General features: G+C 36.9%; 3 protein-coding genes across 5 annotated transcripts; 1 reads left to right on the plus strand and 2 right to left on the minus strand.

Moving 5' to 3' along the window:
- Nucleotides 1-488: 488 nt before the first annotated feature.
- On the minus strand, nt 489-3,615 carry LOC137385822 (bifunctional arginine demethylase and lysyl-hydroxylase psr-1-like). Its single transcript, XM_068072392.1, has 5 exons — nt 3,465-3,615; nt 2,002-2,655; nt 1,587-1,722; nt 885-1,014; nt 489-801 (listed from the first exon to the last, which is right to left on the minus strand). The coding sequence occupies exons 2-5, from the start codon at nt 2,619-2,621 to the stop codon at nt 716-718; spliced, it is 972 nt and encodes a 323-aa protein (XP_067928493.1). The 5' UTR covers nt 2,622-2,655; nt 3,465-3,615; the 3' UTR covers nt 489-715.
- Nucleotides 3,616-3,854: 239 nt separating this feature from the next.
- On the plus strand, nt 3,855-16,163 carry LOC137392370 (uncharacterized). Its single transcript, XM_068079003.1, has 3 exons — nt 3,855-3,877; nt 12,605-12,851; nt 12,958-16,163. Exons 2-3 carry the CDS (start codon nt 12,690-12,692, stop codon nt 15,961-15,963), a joined length of 3,168 nt encoding a protein of 1,055 aa, XP_067935104.1. The 5' UTR covers nt 3,855-3,877; nt 12,605-12,689; the 3' UTR covers nt 15,964-16,163.
- Nucleotides 16,164-16,313: 150 nt separating this feature from the next.
- LOC137392386 (uncharacterized) lies at nt 16,314-23,158 on the minus strand. 3 transcript variants are annotated; one of them, XM_068079004.1, is made up of 6 exons: nt 23,076-23,158; nt 20,301-20,617; nt 19,885-20,164; nt 19,383-19,524; nt 19,089-19,237; nt 16,314-16,843 (listed from the first exon to the last, which is right to left on the minus strand). In XM_068079004.1, exons 2-6 carry the CDS (start codon nt 20,602-20,604, stop codon nt 16,699-16,701), a joined length of 1,020 nt encoding a protein of 339 aa, XP_067935105.1. In that variant the 5' UTR covers nt 20,605-20,617; nt 23,076-23,158; the 3' UTR covers nt 16,314-16,698. The 3 variants fall into 3 exon arrangements, with proteins under 3 accessions (XP_067935105.1, XP_067935106.1, XP_067935107.1); XM_068079006.1 differs by having other exon boundaries at nt 16,708-16,843; nt 19,093-19,237; XM_068079005.1 differs by lacking the exon at nt 23,076-23,158 and having other exon boundaries at nt 20,301-20,832.
- Nucleotides 23,159-23,480: the final 322 nt, after the last annotated feature.

Raw genomic sequence — 23,480 nt, forward strand, 5'->3', positions numbered from 1 at the left:
AAGAATGAACGTCCTAACTCAAATTAGCATTGATGATGGCAAGTTATTGACATTAAGGAAGCAAGTACTTATCTGATGGAATGAGTGCTCTAGTTACTATGGAAACATCCCTGCCAAGAAAGATTTAGAGGTCTATAAGCTTTTTTGCAATCTGTAATGTTAGTATGTTCGACTTATAAAAAACAGGAAGGTTACTTTCCTTGAGTGCTCCTTTTATTTGTTGTATGATAGTTTTGTCTGAATTGACACTTGTTAACATCAACATATATTAAGAGCTGGTAGATGAACCTAGACTGTCACTTGTAAAAAAAACTTAGTAGTATCAAGCACTAATATATATTTATACAAAGCAACGCAGAGATATAGTCTTGTATGTGGAGAATCGTATGAGCATTGGTAAATGTCACATCATTGGTTGTCAACAACTCATGTACCGGTAAGTATTACATCCTGTTGTGTAATACTTGAGGCTGTTGCGCAGATCCAGATCAGATAGTATTACCTTTTATAGGCATATATAGTAGCACTTGATTTACAGCTTGTAAAATAATCCAACCATAACCTTAGCACAAAATACATATAATTGAAAAACAGCATTATAAGAACAAGTCAGTTAAAAATGTAATAACAAAATATATAAATTGGGTTTGTTGTCATAGTCCATAGTAAATATGAATATTCAAATGCACCCAGTTCAGGTTGTCAGCCTTGCAAGTTAGTCATACTCGGAACCGATGGTGATACTCACTTCTCCAGGATGTATGTACGTAGAGTGATACCACATGTTCGTGTCCACTAAAACTGTAAGAAGAGACAATGATGAATCACTTGTTTAATAAAAACTGGGGGGTACAATATATACATAAATAAAATGAATGACTTACTAATGTCTCCCTTCTCCATGGTTGCATTTAGTGGTTTGCACACAGAGTCACACTCTGGTGATGGAATAAGACTCCAGGATTTCTTTCCAGCAATCATTGCTTGCCATGATGGCCTCTGCACATAGTCTATCTACAAAGAGGCGGTGCAAGCTATGAAATTGCCTTAAGGTAAAGGTCCAATACATTTTATACTAAAACAACCCACAGCTTAGGAGCGGAATGGCAAAAAAATTCAGTGATACGATCATCAGTCCTAAGCCAGGGAGGAAACAGATGTTAAGATATCAATAGCCCCCACTTGAGTATTGCAGGACCATAATAAAAGGTTGGATAACCAAATAAATCCTATATTAAGCATTGCTCAATTAAAACAGTTGGCTAGGGCTGTATGTAGATGACAAATGGCACTTACATTATACGTGTAACCAAATCATGGTCCGTAGCGCCATTGCAAAAGGAATGTGCTGGCAACCTCTTAACATAAATAACAAGAATCCACAGCAAGCTACCCGCATAATTATTAGCTCTACTGATGAAAAGGGTAAGCGCGTTGTTAGGGCGCTTTTGTATTAAAAGCAATAGTCTACGAATTAGGCTTTGCATTCGTGTTACATGAAAAAACAGCAGTCTAATCTTTGGTTGTTACTAAAGTTTAACTAGCAGTAGTCATTGAAGAGCTTGGAAGTCGTTCTTATTACTTACATGTACATTAGCTCCTCCGCCAAATCCACCCATAAACAGCCAGTCAAGATTACTAGACTCTGAATTGTCGGGCAAAAATTCAGGGCGCTTGTAATGCTTGCGAAGTTGCTTTGTAACATCAGGATTGCAGTTGCTCCTGTTAGACATAAATTAGATGTAATCACACATCATTGTTCAGCAAATCATTGTTTAACAGATGTGCTGGATGAAGATTAAGCTATGCAATCTAGCAGTTGCACGGTTTGTTGCAAACTAGCTAGCAATTCCTACTCGATAAAAAGGAGACCAATTTGAGGTCTTCACTCTATAAAATATGGGTAGCCAACATTAGGCTATTATTGCGTAAAATAGAGGTGAAAATCAACTTTTCACTTGATACACAGAGAAAGCATGATATGAAAGATAACTAACTTACCAGCCAACATACCATTGCTCTTCGCCTTCATCAATTCGACTTTGCGCCTCCGACATAGCGAACACTTCTGCCAATGTTAAAAACTTAGTTTTGTAAGGAAAAAACTGGCAGTCAAACTCAACAGCTTCAAGAGCTCCTTCTGTATTCACAAACAAATCTTTCAAATAATTATAGCTGAATACTTGAAGAGCTGTCCAGTTGTTAGCACCTCCCTTGACCAGCAAAGGAATGCCATTATATGCGTAATCCTTTAAAAATTCCTCTCGGGTAAATGTATCTCCGTTTACAGTAGGCACTTGGAACATGTCCTTGCATACATCACAGCTTACTGCGGGTCTAGCTAACTCTTGAAGCACAAGATTGTTAGCTATAATGCACCTGGGGTCCAGTGTCATGTAATATGTCGTCGCCATCATAGCAATCACTGCAACTGATACGGAACAACAAAAAAAGCGACTTCTTGTTCTTCGCATAGATGCATCATTTTCAACATGTTTCTTGAGATTTGAGGCGAGCAAGATTTCTAGAACTTTGGCATCCATGAAACCATCATCTAATGCTTTTTGGTAGACTGAGTTTATCTTTGATATTAATCTTTTTTGAGTAGCTGAACTCCCCATTGGGACTCAGTCAGAGAAACAGCAGAAAAAGTACCTGTGAAAATGAATCAATATTAAGTGATCATATTTTTAACACTGATTTTTCAATTGACATTTTCAAGGGTCATCATTAGTTTTCACTACAATGATGCTATTGAAATATTAACAAGAAAGTCAAATTGCTTAGCATGCTCTTAGCAACTTAATAGTTAGGCACATGACATCATTTAGTTATTCACAAAATAAATGTTAGGAAAAAATTAATGCTAACTTTGTGCATACGATAACCACAATAAAAGCAGCCTAAAACAGTAATAACCAGCAACTCAACAAAACAGTAATAACCAGCAACTCAATAATGTGCAGCTTACTGGCCCGCCTTGAGCCCTATCACAAGAAGTGCGAGTGCTTATATTATAGCTAGTCTTCGCAGAAATTATGTTTGCTAAAAACTAGTTACGAAAAAGATTTGATAGGCGTTGAAAACAGAAAGACTGCTTTCTTCAGAAGCTATTTTGCTTAAACTGCTTACAGCCATTCTACAGTCTTAGTTAAAATCTAACAAAGTGAGAAGTTCATCTACAGACACACTGTGAGAAAGTTACAGCACATTTATCTTCGGTACTAAGCAACATAAAGTTGTGCCACGTCAAATAGCTAAATTAGACTCAGACTAGGTCTTAATGTTTTAATTGTCAACAAAAACTGAGCAAAACTAAAATCAAACAATGCGTGTAAAATATCGTTCAAAATATACTGTAACTATTCTATCTTAGTAAGATGTATCCGCGACAATCGAATCGAGTATAAACAAGTGCAAAATGTTTGATGAATATCAAAGCTAAACTCCGTAAGGACACGTACTGGTCAATATATCAGCGTGAAAGGAAAGATGTCGTCCAATCAGCTTTTATTATATTTAGGGTTTTAAAACTTCCAACCCCTTAGAATGGTTACAATCACAAAAGTAAGTGAACGTCTTATCGCTTCCCATCCAACGCTAAATGTTACTCTTTTTATTACAGAAATAAATAGACTAAGAACATTAAGGCTAGCATCATTTATAGAGTGAAGCATGACGTTTTTATCGATATAGGAATAGCTCTATGCTAAACAATGACGAGCCCTTCAAGTTGACGTAGCCTTGGCTACATCTCTGTATGTCTCTTATAATAACTCAGCAGGAAGTACATGTAAGAGCTATGGCAGAGCCGTATAGTTTCACAAAACTTTCACAAAGAAAAGTTTGTGAAACTATACGACACTGAGCTATGGAGGTTGGTTGGATTTTCCAGTACGCTTGTTCAGCAAAGATTTATGATAGATTTAACGTTTGTACAGCTATATACATGGTTATATGTTGTAACTCTATTCTTAGAATAGACTCTTCTAAGAATAGAAGAGTCTATTCTTAGAATTGTCGAGTCGCTTGACTCTAGAATGGAAAACATTGAAACCCAAGTTAGAGAGCAGTTTCAAACGCAGTCTCAAAAACACGAACAAACGTATGCCCAGATAGTCCAAAAAGTCGACCAGTCTACAAGTGTGCTAAACAATCAGTTAAGAGTACAAGAAGTTCAAATGCAATCTCTCAAAACCGAAATCACCAGCGAATTCCGTGCTAAAAATGTCATTATTTTTGGAGTGGAAGAGGATAAGGACACTACTCTCGAGGAATCTATCGAGAGACTCTCCGACCTCCTTAGATCGGCGAGTCTCAACGTGGAGGTGTCAAAGTCAAACACCACCCGTTTAGGTGTTAAAAAAGAGAGCAAATTCAGACCTATTAGAGTGTGCTTGTCTTCTGAAACTCAGAAATGGGACTTATTGAAAAGAATCAATGCCCAAAAAATAACTGGAGTTTTTGCTCGCCTTGATTTGAATAAAGAAGAGCAAGAGAGGGATTTCCTTCTAAGAAAGGAGTTAAGGGAGCAGAAAGATCAGGACCCGGAAAACAATTACAAGATTTTCAACAGCAAAATAATAAAGACAGGCCCCAAGAATTAAAGTTATCAGATCAAATCAGACTCCTTTCTGTGAATTCCCGATCTATAAAAGGAAAGCTCACCGAAATCCAAGCTCTTTCTTCAGAATATGATATATGTATCACTGAAACACACATAGATAAATCATTTTTAAATAATCAACTTTTCCTTCCAAGTGATAAGGTAATTTACAGAAGGGATAGAGATGATCAAGGGGGCGGAGTTCTCATAGCTGTGAAAACTGATATATCTCACAAAATCGTTGCCACAACTGTTGATGCAGAAGTAGTATCAATTGCCTTCCAAATACATGAAAAACAATTTTGTACTTTATTATGTTACTACCGACCTCCTACCAAAAACAGTATTGATGATCTTTTCTCTCACATACATAAGCTCAAACAAACATACCCAGCAGACAAATTACTAGTCGTTGGTGATTTCAATTTACCAGCCATAGACTGGAAACAAAAAGTTATAGTTGGGGCAAACCGGTCCCACTACAAAGACTTCCTTGACAATTTGTTTGACTTACAACTTGACCAGCTAATAACTGATCCCACTCATGTGGCTGGAAACACATTAGACTTAGTATGTACAGACCTGTCTTACCGAATAACGAATACAAGCGTCATACAGCCTGGTCTTAGTGACCACTATATGATCGAAATAAACATATCCACTTCGCAGACAGCGGAACTTCAAAACAATGTAGACCTACCTCCTATTAGACTGTTCAAGCAAGTTGACTTGCCCAATTTTGAGAAGTCACTAGCTGAAATTCAAAAACGGGTAACGGAGTGTATAGGCATTGGAGGTACCATAGACAACGTTTGGAACATTTTTAAACTTGGCTTACATAATGCAATAAATGATCATGTTCCTACCAGACAAAGACAGCCTAAAAGGCCGAACGAACCACTCTGGTTTAATAAATCTGCAAAGCGTGCATGCAACAAGCAACGTAAGTTATACTCCTTGTATAAGAAAAAAGGAGACAGTGAATTACTTAATAAATACAAACAACTACGTCGAAGTAACAAAAAGTTATTTAAAAACCTCAAAAAAGACTACATGACCAATAGACTATACAATCCACTGGTAGAGGGTGACACCAAACCCTTCAATAGATATATAAAAGAATTCAAAGGAAATGCAAACAAAATTGTGTCGGTGAAACAAGACAATGGAGTATTGACTGAAAATGATTATGAAACTGCTAATATACTAAATTCTTTTTTCAGAGCGTCTTCTCGAAACCTTCCCCTCTACCTACACTGCCATTTATTGCCGATCCCCAAAATATTTCGATCTCAACCAATGGAGTATTAAAATTAATAGATAACCTGAAAACTGGTAAGGCCGCAGGCCCAGACAAGATTGGAAAAAATCAACTCACTCTTGACCCCAAAGGAACAGCCGCTATTTTGACGAGCATATTTGATTATTAACTTCAAACAGGTACCTTGCCCGAAGAATGGAAAATTGTCCACGTGACTCCTATTTATAAACAAGGTAGTCGAACTTCACCATCCAATTATCGCCCCATTTCTCTAACTTGTATATGCTGTAAATTATTGGAACATATAATCGTTCACCAGCTAAATGCGCAGCTTACAAACAAAATTTCCTCAAACCAGCATGGCTTCAGAGAAAGTCTCTCGTGTTGTACCCAACTGATAACAGTAAACCATGACATACTCAAATTTAATGACTTCGGATCCATTGTACACGCAGCCATTTTAGATTTCTCTAAAGCGTTCGATGTAGTAAATCATAGCAAACTCCTAACTAAGCTTATAGGCTTCGGTATAAATCCCATACTTATACGTTGGATAGCATCCTTCCTCCAAGGTAGGTCTCAGCGAGTTTTGGTAGGAGGTGGGATGTCGGATCCAGTACAGGTCACATCAGGAGTCCCGCAGGGGAGCGTACTAGGCCCTACTCTGTTCATTTTGTTTATAAATGATATAGTTGACTGTGTTACCAATAGTTCTATACGCCTCTTTGCCGATGATACTCTAGTATATCACCCTATTACAAACTCAAACGACATGACACTATTACAAACTGACCTCGATAACCTATTTCAATGCGGACAGTCCAATGGTATGTTATTTAACGCCAAAAAGAGCACTATTGTTTCATTCGGGAAAACATCGCTTACAGACAAATACCCCATAAATTACCTTCTCGGGAACACTCCTTTAATCACATGTGACACTGTAAAATACCTTGGTGTGTACCTTTCAAAAGACAACAAGTGGAATACACATATTGAATATATTTGTATGAAAGCATCACGCATCCTTGGATTGTTAAAAAATACTATTAGTGATGCCCCAGTCGCAGTGAAATTGATTGCTTATAAGCAGCTGTGTCGACCTGTTCTTGAATACGCAGCCGAGGTCTGGGACCCTCATACAGCCACGCATTTCGACATGCTGGAACGCATACAAAATAAAGCTGTGAGGTTCATTAAAAATATTAAAGGCAGAGAGGTGTCTGTCTCAGAAGAAAAATTCATGTGTGGCTTAAAGTCCTTAAAACACAGAAGACAGCAACAGAGATTGTCTTTGTACATTAATATCGTATCAAACAAAGATACGTTTCCATCCATCCATGACACACTGACCGAAATGAACGCATCTACTCACTACATGACCACACGTTCTAACAATCTAAACGCCCTCTCCTGTGACTCTGGTCAGTTTTTGCAGGGATTCATCCTCAGGACATCTCGGGAGATCCACACTGGGGAGATTGTAGCGGACTAACAAAACAAAAAAAACAAAAAAAAAAGACCTAGCGATCGGAGGGTCCCTTTCTTGCTTCTCATGAGGCTCTAGGGACTAAACATCATCCAGATCCAGAACTCAGAAACGTCAAGTTCATAACATAATTGAAACTAGAGAAGCAAAATACTTTGATAGATTAAATTACAAAAAAAACGTTTGAAATGTTTTATGAACAGTTGCAATCTGTATCTGTCAGAGAGCTGTTACAAACATATATTTCTTTGTGTGTAATATTTATCTAGCAGTCTAGCTCGAGAGAGATACAGATATAGTCAAGCGTGTCGATAAATCACAGAAAATAAGTATCTGCATAGTTATTTTTAAAAACGGTAATGAGGTCGATTCAGACCTGCCAACCCAAGAGTGGGGCAATGCGTGAGATTTAATTTTGGGGCAATTCATGTATCAATGATAGCATATATAAAATTTTGGAAATTGGGGCAAAAATCTCACGCATTTTCCTTTTTTCTTTGGGGTGATTGCGTGAGTCTCACGCCCAATGTGTGAGAGTTGGCATGTATGGGTCGATTTGTGCAGATGTGAGTGTCTTGAGTTAAAGACCCATTGAAAACGATCTGTTATCTCAATCTTTCACCTTGGCTCGGATCATACACAACTATTCTTATAAATATATATATATATATTGTAATCATAGCAACGCAGACTTAATTTAGCTATTACTTGCTAATTATTTCACATTTACATCTAAACCAGTTTATAGTCGTTTTATTTTTTTTTTAATTTACATGTATTTGAACTGCACAAAATATTTTGCTCATAATATGAAGTTTGAAATTTACAGTGGTTTGACATAGTTTGAAAACCTGTACAGTTGCTTTTATTTTCTCTCTTAATTTATTTCAACTACCCAAAACACTTCTCATAATTTGTAGTTTGAAAGTTAGAATTGCAAATCTTGATATATGTTGAATACAAATAAATTTTCAAGTGATTTTAATAAATCGGGGTGAGGAAACAATTGTATATATATAATTGTTTCCTCACCTCGATTAATCCATATGGGTGTGAATTTCTGCGCTAACTCGGGTCTCCTACTAGAGACCTAGGAGTTTGAGCACTTCCTCACAATGTTCGATGTTACCAATAGCGCACTTTCTGCAACTCACTTGAGTTGATTGCTGCCGGTATCTGGGCAAGCCACATTTTATGCACGGGTGTTATTGCGCCCAGTGCCCCAATGACTACTGGAATAACAGTTGTTTTTACATACCAGAATTTTTCAATCTTTTCTCCAAGAAGATAATTCTCCACTTTTTTTGCTGGCTATATTGTAGTCATGGGGTACTGTTATATCTATTATAGTAGCTTTCTTGTTCTCCTTGTCCACAACCACTATATCTGGTTGGTTTGCTAGGACATGCTTGTCAGTCTGGATGTAGAAGTCCCAAAGGATCTTAGGATCATTTTCATTGGCCTTACCAGGAGCTTTCCACTAATGTTGTGGTTTATTAAGGCCATGCTCATCACATAGACTTCTGTACGCAACACCTGCAACATGATTATGTTGCTCAGTGTATGCGTTTCCGGCTAGGTGCTTGCATCCACTGATGATATGTTGGATGATCTCAGGTGCATCTTTGCACAGTCTGCATCTAGCATCGTTTCTAGTGTGATAGATCTTTGTTTGGAGTTGCCTTGTTGGGAGCACTTATATATCTATATATATATATATAGATATATATATATATACCCTAGGACACTTATTTAGCTAGTATTTAGTTTCGTGAGTAGCAATCAGAGTAAAATTTCGCTGCAACTTAATTTCGCAGCTCTGATGAGTGCGAAAATATAGTGATGTGGAAATAAATGCAGTGGAACAAACATAATTAGATTCCTCAGGTCCAGTTCACTAGTACGAATTTTTTTTCAATTTGGGACTAGTTTGTATTTGTGAACCGCAGGTAAAAATGTGTGGGCGAAATCGATAATGCGATTTGATCGCTTGCTGCCATTCGTTTCTTGGACTATCAATGACGTCAAGGTCCCTGCCGCCGTGACTGATGTGGTACCAATATTAGATCTCAAGTATTTATAGCACGCGGTGGCCATGGCTCCGGGTTGTTATTGTTTTTGGTTGGTAATAAAATTCATCACTACAATAATTATTATTCAATTTTATGACTTTCCCTACCAGACTTTCATCCTCATCAGTTACAAATTCAGTGACTAAACTAATATCATCATCTTCCTCATTTGTCTTGGCTTTTACAAAAAAACTTGTTATCTTAATTTGCTTTGCCATGCTGCTCAGTCGGTGTATTAGCTATAATGGGTTTAGCAGAAATCGCCGAATGAGCCAACCACACACGAAAATTGCCTGCATTTCTAATATGACGATTTTATTGTGAATATCAATGAACAAAGCTATTTAATTTCGCGTTTTCGCTCGTTCGTTATGATAGTTTAGTTTTGCTCATGAAATTTTCGCGAGAGGATGACTCCACGAAAACGCGAAAGTTAGATGACACGAATACATAAGTGTCCTAGGGTATTTCTTAAAGTATGTGGATATGTGTGTCATTCTGGCCATAGCGCAGGCTGATTATTTTACCAATGTGGCCACGCGTTATGATGCTCTTGTTAAGAAATATTTTTCGTGTGGTTCAATTACTATATCTGCGGTCAAGGCCAATTCTTCTCACGCAGACAATTATATTGGCTCCATAGGAAGAACCTCGACATTATCTCTTCGTTCGGTCAGACAAAGACAGTATAATATCACATTTTTACATTTTTACTGGTATCGAGAGGTACCAGTATCATCGTATTCAAAGTTTTGATGGATAGCAAGAATTGTTATTATTAATTCTACATACTCAGGATTTTTATTTCTTTTTCTTAGTTCGTATTAATTGTATCATTACCGAATCATCTTTTATTGTAATTGTAGCAAAACCAACCTAATTGAGCTATTACTTGCTAATTATTTCACATTTACATCTGAACCTTTTCAAAGTCGTTTTATTTTTTTAATTTATTGGACCTGAACAAAACATTTTTCTCATGATATGAAGTTTAAAAGTTGTTTGACAAAGTTGGAAAACCGTTACAGCTGTTTATATTTTCTCTCTTAATTTATTTCAACTACCCAAAACACTTTTCTCATAGTAGGTAATTTGAAAGTTAGAATGGCAAATGTTGTTTTATGTTAAATACAAATCCATTTTCTGTTTAAAGACTTTTTTATTACCCGGGCAAAGCCGGGTAGTACAGCTAGTATATATATATACTAGCTGTACAACCCGGCATTGTTCGGGTAATAAAAAAGTCTTTGGACAGAAAATTTATTTGTATTTAACTTATAACAACATTTTCCATTCTAACTTTCAAACTACAAATTATGAGAAAAGTGTTTTGAGTAGTTGAAATGAATCAAGAGAGAAAATAAAAGCAACTGTACAGGTTTTCAAACTATGACAAACAACTGTAACTTTCAAACTTCATAATATGAGTAAAATATTTTGTGCAGTTCAAATGCATGTAAATTTTAAAAAAATAAAACGACTATAAAAGGATTTAGAGGTAAATGTGAAATAATTAGCAAGTAATAGCTAAATTGAGTCTGTGTTGCTATGATTACAATAGAAGATGATTCGGTAATGATACAATTAATACAAACTGAGAAAACAAAATAAAAATCCTGAATATGTTGAATTAATAATAACAATTCTTGCATAGAGGTGTGCGTGTGTGTATAAAAAGGTTACTGTTCCACAAGAAACTACTCATCAAAACTTTGAATACGACGACACTGGTACCTCTCGATACCGGTACAAATGTAAAAATGAGATATCATAGTGTCTTTGTCTGACTTCACGGGTAGAGAATATCAAGACTTTTCCCACGGAGATAACACAATCGTCCGTGTGAGAAGAATTGGCCTTGAGCGCAAATATAACAATCAAACCTTACAAAAAACCGAAAATAGAAGTTCAATAAAACACGAAAAAGCATCATGTTTCATAGTATTAATAGAGCTTCAAATAATTTGTCATTTAGCATGTGCATACGGTATACCGTATATGATGGTGCCTTTCAATACGCCTTGCATGGCTTAGTAGGTTGAAAACTAGCGGTTGCATTATCCGTGAGTTCAGATCCATCATAATGCGTAATTTTAATTTCCAAGATTTTAGTAGATTAAGCTGGACATACACAGACACATAATACACATACAAACTTTGAGAAATATATATATATATATAGTAACATTTAGTTGTTTGTGTGAAACCCATTCGTCGTCCAAAAGCCAGCCGTGAAATCGGTTGGCTTTGAAAATGAAGAAAAGTTACTCAACTCGAGATGATGAAAACAAACCCTTTTTCAATGCCCGCAGTACTCGCGAACAAACTATATCAGCAAATCAATTTGCATTGGTTTTCCTTCTTACCGAAGTGAACCATTGTTCGTTTTGAAACGACGCACCTCCAACGAGTTTGCGACGCAAAAGATGCATTTTGAAGGAGTGTGGAGCCTTTGCTGATGGACCGTGTCAATGGCGAACAGACAACTCCAATATCATAATGCACTTGTAGAACTTGTAAAGCTTGCCAGTGATCCAAGAAATTGCCCTTCTTGTTTGCTAGCCAGTATATTGGAATATTTAAATGCACAAATATTTTAAAATCAGTGGTGTAGTGATTTTTAGTTACCTTTGCTTGATCTCGTTTTCACAAATGCAGCAGGGATTTGTTACTGATTCAGTAAACCGAAATATTTAGAATTTATACTGCTATACATACAGTAAATGCGATCTTGGCCAAGGGTTACTTAAAATATGTGACAAACTATAGTTTGTTTAAATATAAACAACCGTTTACAGTAGATTTCAGTTTTTGTCAACAGGCAAAACATACTGCATATTTAAACTTTCTACATTCGGCTCAGGCTTTTTGGTCTAATAATAAAGGAAGAATGTGCACTCACTCAATGCAGCCCACTTGGGTGTGTCAGCATATATGCTCTATTGAAACAGTCTAGAGTTGATTTAAAGAGAGATTGAGTTATGTATCAGCATTGCCGTATCGATGTGTGACTTGGAGCAGAAAATTTGACTGTTACACAAAGTTCAAAAATATGCTATTGAGGTGATTTAGACAATTGCTTAATACAATCAAATGTAGTCAACTTGTTAATCTAACAATAGTAAACTCTTTTTCAAAGATCTTTTCATGGTTGCATTACTTCTTTAGTTTTACAGGAGCACTGAAGCGTGAATGAACTAGCTAAAGAAAAGGGAGTCCATCACATCACAACCAGCACACAACAGGAAACGCAGTAATATTATGGAGTTCAATAGAAAACTGTTTGATGACGATATCAAAAAATATGGACTGGAGGATATCAACAAACAGCTAAAGCATTTGAGAAGTCTGGCGCAAAGTTACAAACGAACTGCAATACACAGTAACCATGGAGCAGAAAAAAGATGGCTTCCGTATGTTAAGGTTGGTTGTCTGATAACACATCACTTAGTATTGCGTTACCCTAAGCAGTTAACTTAGCCAAGACTATCTACCAGACAAATTGTTTATAGAAAATTTACTATTTCAGGCCCACGGATTGATCAACTCTTGTCTAGCTCGCTGCTCATCACAAGAAATTCCTATCCTTGAAAATCAACTCTTTTTGTTGGAGCAATATTGGCACGGGGGAAAACATCCCTTGAAAACCATTGAAAAATGGAGAGAAATGAAGGCTGAACATAGGAGCCGTATTACGGAAATAAGAACTGACTGTCAAAACAGATTCCAAGGTTGTGGAACTGAAATAGAATCTATTAACATGGATTCGCTCTTTGGAGATAAAAACAAGCAATTGGAAGCACGCTTCGCCAATGGCGTGCAAAAGGAAAGTAAAGTCTGTACTGCGAAAATGATTGAATTCGCTAAACTTATATGTGACAGCAGTGAAAAAATCGTTGGCATTGCGAAGGGGCCATTGCCATGTGACTATGCAATTATTGCGTTAGGCTCAATAGCTAGAGGGGAAGCTACTCCATATTCGGACCTTGAATACGCTTTTCTAATTGAGAATAGCTCTCATCAAAAATACTTTGAGCAGATAGCTGTTGATACATACTTCAGAATGTCCAATTTAGGGGAGACAACACTAAAATATTACCACATTACGGAGCTCCAAGGATTCGAGGACACAGGGCCGTGTGGCTTCAGGATAGATGGTCTTACACCAAAAGCTGGTAACATCCCGACAGGAAATGGCCTGACCGAGGAAACTTTGATGCTCACTGTGGGTGAACTTGTTGACAGATATCGTCAAAGTCTAACAGCACCACCAAGCGCTCCAGGAATAGGAAGCCTAGCAGACTTGCTGTCAGCAATAGAGTGTGTACATCATAGCATTGCTGGAAAAAAATTGATTCAGGAGTTCTTAGACCAAAAGAAGAAAGTCAACAATGAGAATCGATGTTTGGAAAAAAATCTGCTAACTTTAGTAGGAGACATTGAAAAATACAGCGAAGACTTTCGTCCAGAAGATTTGCAAGTAGATATGCGAACACTTGCAATCAAAGCAAATATCTTTCGTTATCCAACCATCTTAGCACATGATTTGAAGATAGTATTAAATCTTGATGAACATTCTGCTTGGGATGTGTTCCTAGAGCTACACAAGCGAAGCTTCATAAGTGCAGATTTGCTAGCATCTCTGCAATTTATACTCACGTCGGCAATCTGGATACGAACTTCTGCTTACCTTCATACAGGTAAGCAAAAAGAGACAATTACATTTCACCCGATGTATGATGCTCAAGTAGCAAATGACAGATTCTATGCTCCAAAAAAACTCTACATTTCCATGACCTGCAAGCTAACCCCCATCAAGCAGAAGATCATCAATTCCCTGAAAGAGAGGGTAAGCCAACCGGCCAATTTAGAATATCTTCAGCTGGTCTTACAAAGTCTGCAAACGACAAATGATGATTTCTTATATCAAGCGAGACTGCACTATATTTGTGGAGACCACAAGGGAGGATTACGCTGTATTCAAAGAGCTTTGCGAGACGAATGCGCAACGGATGATGCCTTGAAATTTGTGTATGCAGTAGGAGAGAATTGTGAGTACGCTGTCAAGCTTGTAGCGTATCTACTATTCCATGATGGCCAATTTGACAAAGCCATTGGTTTCTTTCAACAGCTTTGTAACATGGAAAAACTAGGAAACAATGATTGCATAAAGCTGGCATCTTTCCAAGCAGCCATAGGCCAGTGCCTAGTGATGATGGAGCGATATGACGACTCTCGTAAAGAGTTTGATGGAGCAGGTGGCCGTATTAAACATCTATTTGGCTTGGGCAAAAAAAAAGATATTCCCCGACTTCTGCTAAGTCTTGCTGAATGGAAACCAACTAAAGAGCAAACAGACATTGTCCTATTTGGATGCATCAACAACAGATTTCTTGCAGACTCGGTTCGATATCATCAAGGTAGATACCACAAGGTTCGAAATTCATTCCAGAATCTGACATACAGTTTTCTTTACTTGCAGCATAAAATGAAAGACTTATCAACGCAGAATCTGGTGGTCGCTGACTTCAAGGTGAGTTTCGGTCTGTACCACTTGGAGTTTGCTGAATTTGAGCAAGCAGAAAATTGCTTGCGATCTGCGTATGAGATCTATAAAGATGCATTTGGAGCCTCGGCTGCTGTGAGTGATATGTCCTCTATCTTTCTTCACCTGGGCACTCTTGCAATGATGCGTGCAAAATATGCCGAAGCCCAACAGTTCTGCGAAAAATCGTTAGACATTTTAATTAGAAGTGGCCAAAGTACGCCATTTGCTCTTCTAGCATGTCACCACTCACTCGCTGAAGTTCATTTGGAAAGAGGTGAACCAGAGAGCTCATTAGAACATATCAGATCATGCTTGACTGTCATGGAAAGCTCAATAACAGAAAAATTTGTACTCCGGGCTGCATTAGTGAAAGTAACTCATGCACGGCTTATTCAACAACAGGCCATTCAAATGCCTAGAAGCCAGCAGCTAGATGCAATCACACAAGCTAAAACATACCTTGAGCAAGCCATACAATCATTGCGAGAAATTGTTGATAAAAAATCGAAAGAGAGTCACCCACAGATTTTGAGAGCAAAACGATTGAATGCACAGATTTGTCTCGACCTTGGTGAGACAAAACAAGCGCGGAGCATCGCGCTTCAATGTCTTGACGGGGCGCTTGAAGCCCGAGGAAAAGAAAAGCCTCATCCAGATGTTTTAGTTTCTCAGATATTGTTGGCGAAAGTTTATTTGTCTTTCTATGAGACCAGGTCTGCCGAGAGTCATCTCGATACAGCACTGTCAGGCCTATACCAACTATATGGACAAGACTGTGTACGGCCTGAATTGGCTGAAATATTTCACATAAAATCTGAGGTGGCAGCCATGCAAGGGCAGGATGCTCAGGCTTTTGAATTGGCAAATCAGGCCGTAACGATGCTTAAAAGAGTCTATGGAGCAGATGCAGAGCATGCAATCATCACACAGTACGAGCAACTGCGTGATGTGATGGCCGGTCTTTGCCAGGCAGCAATAGAAAACTGATCGGACAGTGGCAAGCTACACATTCCCACTTCAACCTGTTACTTAGATTTATAATGTCAAATTGACAATGCTTGAGCTGGAGACACCAACATAAACTTTGGTTTTTTATAACTGTATGTATTTGGAGGTTTTATTCATGCATAAAAATTTTATTTTTATATCATATATTAATCAAAAAATATATCACAGCTCAAATGTGAGTGTCTCTCCGTTTTAATACAAAGTAAAACATTTTGGTCGCTGCAAAACTGAAGACAAAATGGATTTAGAACAAAAGTGATGTCATTGTAAATGATAGTGGTGTCACTGACAACTATACCATATACACCTGACTATACCATATGCACACGGCTATAGCACAGGACTACCATACATAATCATTCTCTCATAAAGTCCATGATTACCAATATACACACAGCCATACCACTTGCATATTACTACAGTATAAATTTATGACTATACCACACATGATTATATCCTATGCACACGCTCTACCCAATACATATAAAGTACATGACTATACCACATACATATGGCTATATCATACGCACACAGGCTATGCAGCATAAAACACATGATTACACCATATGCGTAAATGCATGAGAAAAAGCAGATTGTACTCTAAAATCAAGAGCAGCACAACAACCTAGAAAAAGCTGTTCAAGTAGCATAGACAAGTTGTTTATGAGCAGAACATACATAAACTGCACGGCGTTTTTCTTGATCGTAAGACTGTCAGTAAAGGAGGGCTTTCACTAGAGGTTCAGAAATAATGTTTACTTTGACTTTATGCTTGAGGACAAGGAAGACGTGACTCCTGTCATGTATATTCTCCGAGTGCACTTCACATCTTTCACACAAGTCGTAATCCTTGCACATCCTTTGACCAATGAAATGAAAGATTGTGTTAAAACCACAGAATGTAGTACCGTAGTGATCTTGCAATGAATAATGCTATAGTTAGTGTATACTGAAAAATAGTAGGCCCATATTTACAGGCAGGCGGAATTCTCTGTGAGGCTAGTCGTATCTTCAAAGGCTCATCATTTTAGCTCAAATGCAAACATGATTAACTTGTAGAAATATACATAACTGTTTTCCAGGGGAGCTATGTTTGCTGCAAAGAACTCTAACCACATATAATGTAAAATGTATATGTACGTTCAAATTTGCAGCGTATCTGTAGTGTAATTGCAGATGTATCTGCAGTGTACAGATCAACTTGCATAGTATCATATTTATTACTGGTCGGGAATCATGGCCATGGTGAGCTTTCATCTCTTCTACATGCATGCAGATAATTCCCTGACACTATAGCATCATCAATATACTTGCTTAATGACAATCAACATTAACAGAAGTAAAGTTTTGAATAACCATTTCAAAACGGTATCCTTAAATTATGTAATAATAAATTGATATTATCAAATCAGTTATTTCAAGCTGATAAAATCAGTACAGCAAATTAGAGATCAAAATTGAGTGAAATGAATTAACTAGGCTCTTAGAAAAACAATGATTTAGTGTATTGCTGAATACAGAACTTTAGGACATAATCACTCTGGCTAGGTTAGCTGTCATGAATATGCAAAGAAGACAACTCCGAATCTATTTATAAATAGTTTATTCAAGTGTACAGAACTTTCATACATGTTTATCAACTCGAATTATTCTAAACAAGAAATAATTAAACAAAAATATATAAAATTCCAAATCAACAGAAAAATTTCTAAAATTATTTTGCTATGGATGATTCAATGATTGCAGGTTGAACTACGACAACCAGCAATATTATGAAAAAGTAGCCAAGTTGACTCTTCTGATTGTTGGAAAATTTTAGCAGTTAATTATAGTTAGCGGTTTAGCTAGTTATTGGGTAAAAGATCCTGAATTTTTATCCTTTTTCATATGAATTTGATGAAATCGTGCTTGTGAGGTTAAAAATGCTTTCATGTCCTTTATGTAAGAAGATTTTCAAAACTGTTCCCAAAATAGTCCATGGGAAGAATCGTGCTTTGATAATTCTAACAGATAAAACCCACAAGCCTGAAGCATTGGTGCAGCTGCCCTAACAAAATATCAGGTAACACTGTCTAGGTCAAGGGTCTGCAACCTTTTCCACTCAAAAAGCCATTAGGACCCATTTTCCGCAGGAAAGAACGCAATGGGAGAAGCCACAAACCCCTTCAATATTTTAAATTAAAAAATACATAAATACTACATGTAAAATTTTTGTTTAGCTTTTACTGCTTTTATACCATGTTTACAGCATAAAACAAAAAGGTGTGGCATGTATAATGATTTACCTGCTGAGAAAAAAATTACATTTTTGCAAAAAACAATAAAACAGCTAATAATAACTTGATCATAACGAGAAAATATTACGTTGTTCATAAGGTTACTTTCAAGAAAAATAGCAACTTCATGTTTAATTCAGTCCTTTTAACAAAACGCTGAACTTACATTTTAACTGCAGCAAATATCATTCATGCAGCAATTTTTGCTCAAATTAGTCTTACACATACTTCCGAAATGGCCTTTTTCTCGATATTTCTGGATAATTTTGAGCAAAGGCTGTGTGTTTATTCTGAAAGTGTCTTGCGACATTTGACTTTCTGTTTGCAAATTTCAATTTACATATTAAGCAAACTAGTGAACCAGACTCATCAGCAGTTAAAGCAAACAAATCCTACCCCGCAGGCTTGAATGTTCTATTTTCCTTTGTCACTTCTTTCCTTAGTATTCGACATAGTTTGCCTACCTGGGGCATAAAAATTCAAGAAGTATCCTGCTGGCTGGTGTAATTTTGGTGTTTTTATTGGCGCATAAATAATGACACATACCAAGCGACAATGTTTGATTTATCACCATAATTACAATTTTCTAAATTATGTTACAAAATCTAGTGATAAAACTTTTATATTTTTATTAATTACTCAGCATGTAGTAAAAAAACGGGAAAAATCCTAAGTCAGAGGGAGCCGCAGTGAGAGGGTGAAAGACCCGCATGCAGCTCCAGAGCCGCGGGTTGCTGACCCCTGGTCTAGGTGGTCAGTCAAGTCTGCATATCATCTGTAATGACAGCTAGTTTTTTTAGTAAAATCAATCAAGGCTAACATACTCACCCACATTTGTATCTAATGCCTGTTATTGGAGACTCTCCACAAAAAGAACAGGAAATAGCATCAGTCCACTCGATTGCTTCGGGCGTATGGTAGTAGGCTCTACTGTGTATAATCGTGCTGAAGTCTATCTCATCGCTCATGTCACGCGTCTAGTGCAATCGATGAACATTATGTTATTTACTCTCTCTAGTTATTGGGCATGTCTCATCAAATCAAGTTTGTTTTTTATTTGTAACCAATGGCTACTAAGGAAGTAAAATAATTAACATAAAAAAGGACAAGAGAAAGCCTCACCTTTCTAAATTTGAGTAGACAACCGGGAGGAAGACGGCGATTTTGCCGAAATTTGAGTTTCACAAATATATGATCCTGCGGGTGAACTCGTGCAGAACACTCAAGCGCACATGGTTCACACAGACTAAAGTCTTCACATAATCTAAAATCATTTTAGAATTATAGTAGCAATACATTGTAGCTAAAGTATTGCTTCCCTTAATACCTTTTTCTTTTTCAGATTGTTTTATGATGTTTTACCTTGTGTCAAACTCTAGTACCGAGCATATAAATGTAAAAAAATACACCCATCAATGGTATTGGTTGACAGAAACAAAACATGAGCTAATGAACTTTTGAAGCAAAAATAAAACTATTAAAAAATCAAAAATTAGATGAGTCTTTTCAACATTTGCTTCAAAAGTGACGAGGAGCCAGAGAAGACCCAAAGTTTTGCCGAAAGCGCCTCAATACAGACTGTTTTGCACGAAAAATATTACATTCTTTAGATGCATAGACTTACCCACACTTATATCGCAGCTCGTTTTCTGAGTAGAACTGTCGGGTATTACAACCCCCACAGACAAAGTTCTCAAATGGATTTTCAGCCAGCAGAGCCTGGCGTTCTCTTTTCTTCTTTTTCGCTTGAGCATGAAAATATAATCCACCTAAACCTGCCGTTGCCAATGTCGCAGCCCCTTTTAGTACATTGATAGCAAATCTGCTCCCCTTTGACCTTTTGTCTATTTCAAGTTCAACCGGAGGTACAGAGTCTCCTACATAGATTTCTTCACTGTCTTCTTCTACAATGTGTCCACGCCAACTTTAGATGACTGTTTCAAAATAAAAGACCGTATCTGCTTAGAGTAATAAAGCGTACAGATCTGTAGCTTGCCACAAAAAGAAAGGTGAGCCCTTGGCATAGTAGATGAGCCGTACCTGTTACATTCAGCACACCATCCTGCTCTCGAATAAGGTCAGCGATTTGCTTAGCAAATGAATTTTGTGGCAGCTGCTGGAGAGATTCCTGGGAAGGAATTGAGTAGGCTCTGCACTGAGGGCACCTGGTAGGGCCAATCGAGCCTTCCTCAATGAGTGCCACGAGGCACATAAAACAATAAGTGTGTGAACACGACAGCACTCTTGGATTCTCTAGCACCTCAAGACAAATAGGGCAGGTGATGATATCTCTGATCTCCTCTACCTTATGACTGTTTGTGACAGGAACCGCATTTGTTGTCATCTTATAGTGAAGGCTGAAGTATTGAGTAAATGAAAGTGCATACAGGTAAAAGGTATATTTTCAAAGAAATGCCTTTAAAGGTTGACTTGCAACAAAATTCACATTACAGTTATTTGGTATCAAAAGATTCACCATGTCTTACTCTGTTGTGTTGTAGGTGCCAAATGCGTGGAAATGTGATTACAAGCTCTTAAAAGCTCAAAAACGAAAAGCCGCCGTAGATTGGAATCTGTTTATTTCTCTGACGTAGTCATTACAGTTTGGTTATTGTCTTGTCACGTGATGTTCTCACGTGAATTCAAAGGCCAATAAAAAGCTCAATATTAACTTATCGTAGCACTAGTTTATGGCAAACCCTTCGGGTTTTACCGAAGATCCCGTATCAAATATAGATGCTCGCTACTTTACAGTTTTGTTTCGGCTTGGTCTAATCGTCAAGTCGTAATCTGATCATGTGACCCACTACTTCGCAAATAATTTTTGCAGCACTTTTCGATTATCACAGTTGACCAACAGGCTCATCATGATTATCAGACAATGATATGTACTCCTTCGAGCTAAGGCTAAAAAGTTTAACGAATTTTTACGGTAAGTTATAAGATATCAGTGGTAAAAGTGACAGCATTACAATGACGATAAAACAGATGTTTAAGAACAATAGACCTGGTTTTATTGAATGCGTGAAGTATGTCTGTGAAAATATTTCGACGAATGAGGTTGCATGAAAGCGTAGACAGAAACCATCCTGTAACAACTACGTCTCATTTGAGCAGTTTTGGAAAGAGAATCCAAACTACGGCGGTCTCGCGTGGCTGCAATTAACTGTTCGTTTTTTAGCTTTTAAGAGCTTGTAATCACATTTTCACATATTTTGCACCCACAACACAACAGAGTGAATTTTTTGGTATCAAATAACTGTATTGTGAATTTTGTTGCAAGTCAACCTTTAATATGAATAAGCATGACAATGGAAAAAAATACTTTGACTAGATGACCTTGCAATCTGGACTGATTGTTCTCATTTAGTTAATGCAGGCATACACATAATGTGGGCTCTTGTCATAACTAAAAAACAGCTTACAAACATCCGTGAAATTAAAAGGCAAAGGTTCATATTAATGTAAGGTGGATAGTGCTTGAATCAAATAATGAAAACAATGCAACGAAAACAAAAAATATATTATAAATACTGCTGAACTTTGACATGCTTTTCTGTCACAATCATGGTTCTGTACTGCTTGAGTGTCCACCAAATCAATCAGCTTTCACAACTTAAAGAAGGTTGGGTCTTTATTACTGGTAGATAGCAAAGTCTAGACAGTGATGCCTATTGTTTTAGCAAAAAAGGTCAAAGAGTGCAGAGTACATATTATCTACTAACTATTATCTACTACTACTAACTTTCACCCTAAGGTCTTTTACTAATGAGGTTTCGCACTTTTAGCAAGATTCAATATGCCGTTACACAAGCCCTTCATCTCCATATTACCTTGTATACAATCTAAGATCTAAGCCAATACTAGCTTAAATTGCTGTAGCAACATCCTGCAGTTTAACTAATAATCTTTCACAAAATGGTATAGCTTTTAGCTCTGTGTTAGCTTTTTCTTGACATCTCTTTTCAGGGGTACCACATAATTAACGTTAACTGTTAAGCCTATCACTGTTAATGCTTACTGTTAATCCTATTACTGTTAACATTCTGCTTTCCTGATTATTGACACTTAATTCAGATGTCAAGCAAGATTGCAAATGCTAAAAGTACTGCGATTCAAACAATGTTCATCCAAAACTGTTGCAATGCCTTCAAATACAATGTTTGAATGTTAAAGAAGTTGCCCTATATCTAAAAAAATTTAAGGCTTGTATCCCTTAGAAAAAAACTATAGTGAAGCAAATATAAAATTTTGTCTAATAAAAATGCAGTCAACCACTTCAAAGGATGGCATACGATTTAAAAAGGTCTTATATAAAATGGAGAGGAAAGCCCTGGGTACACTGTGAAATACATAAAAAATTCAGACGTTTATTTATCAGTGTTTTTGTGCAGAGTAATAATACTGTTGTAAACTCGGTATCTATAGCAGCTGCAGGGTAGCAAGTTTCATCAATCAGTTAGCACAATACCTAGATAGTTTATTACCTAAACCTGCTCACATAATTAAAACATAGAGCAGTAAGAGAAAGCTCTCGTTTGCAATAAAACAAGTCAACGTAGAACTAAACATAAGATGCTCAATTGTAAGCTAGTCTATTTAAAGATCTTTAGTGGTTTTAATCTAATTATTATCAAATTATTAAGTAGTGTTTTTATAACTTGTGCTATATAATTGTGCTTCTATAAACCGTGCTAATTGTCCAAGCACAAGTTATTCAAATACTTATTTAGGATTACTACTTTTAGACAAATGCCGCAAAATCGTTTTGCGATGGCCCTTATAATTGAAATGGTTAAATCTTCAACTACTCACTTCAAAACTAAGCACACGTCTCACATAACCTGATAAAGTTTTATCTGCCTCTTCCCTAAAATGAAACTGTGAAGGACCAGCTATAACCGATGAAGGATACGTATTCTAATCGCTAGGAGTGAATGCATATATGTAGCCTCAGAGTCCTAGAAATATTCTAAAGAATGTTATGCAGACGATGGTTTTAATAAATCCGAGGTTTCGATACCAAGAGCTAACAAGAACTTATCATTTCACAGAATATCCAAACCATTTATATGATGGGAACCACTCTATGATCCAAACAGCAACCGTAAACACACAAATTTCCGTTGGTAAATTTATTTGCGCCAGTCATAGAAATACCGTCAAGTTTTTAAGAGTGACTTTTATTGATAGGTTACATACTGAAGTAAATTTTTATTA

This window comes from Watersipora subatra, chromosome 1, assembly GCF_963576615.1.
Source record: "Watersipora subatra chromosome 1, tzWatSuba1.1, whole genome shotgun sequence".
Taxonomy (NCBI): domain Eukaryota; kingdom Metazoa; phylum Bryozoa; class Gymnolaemata; order Cheilostomatida; family Watersiporidae; genus Watersipora; species Watersipora subatra.

What these genes read in the sequence shown, in the direction of transcription:
- LOC137392386 (XM_068079004.1), bottom strand. Translation starts at nt 20,604, where the DNA reads ATGACAACAAATGCGGTTCCTGTCACAAACAGTCATAAGGTAGAGGAG. An exon ending in TGGTGTGCTGAATGTAACAG is followed by an intron (nt 20,165 to 20,300) that starts GTACGGCTCATC and finishes GACACATTGTAG; the next exon opens with AAGAAGACAGTGAAGAAATC. An exon ending in GGCATTAGATACAAATGTGG is followed by an intron (nt 16,844 to 19,088) that starts GTGAGTATGTTA and finishes CATTGGTCAAAG; the next exon opens with GATGTGCAAGGATTACGACT.
- LOC137385822 (XM_068072392.1), bottom strand. Translation starts at nt 2,621, where the DNA reads ATGGGGAGTTCAGCTACTCAAAAAAGATTAATATCAAAGATAAACTCA. An exon ending in GAGCAATGGTATGTTGGCTG is followed by an intron (nt 1,723 to 2,001) that starts GTAAGTTAGTTA and finishes TATGTCTAACAG; the next exon opens with GAGCAACTGCAATCCTGATG. An exon ending in GCGGAGGAGCTAATGTACAT is followed by an intron (nt 1,015 to 1,586) that starts GTAAGTAATAAG and finishes GCCTCTTTGTAG; the next exon opens with ATAGACTATGTGCAGAGGCC.
- LOC137392370 (XM_068079003.1), top strand. Translation starts at nt 12,690, where the DNA reads ATGGAGTTCAATAGAAAACTGTTTGATGACGATATCAAAAAATATGGA. An exon ending in GATGGCTTCCGTATGTTAAG is followed by an intron (nt 12,852 to 12,957) that starts GTTGGTTGTCTG and finishes TTACTATTTCAG; the next exon opens with GCCCACGGATTGATCAACTC.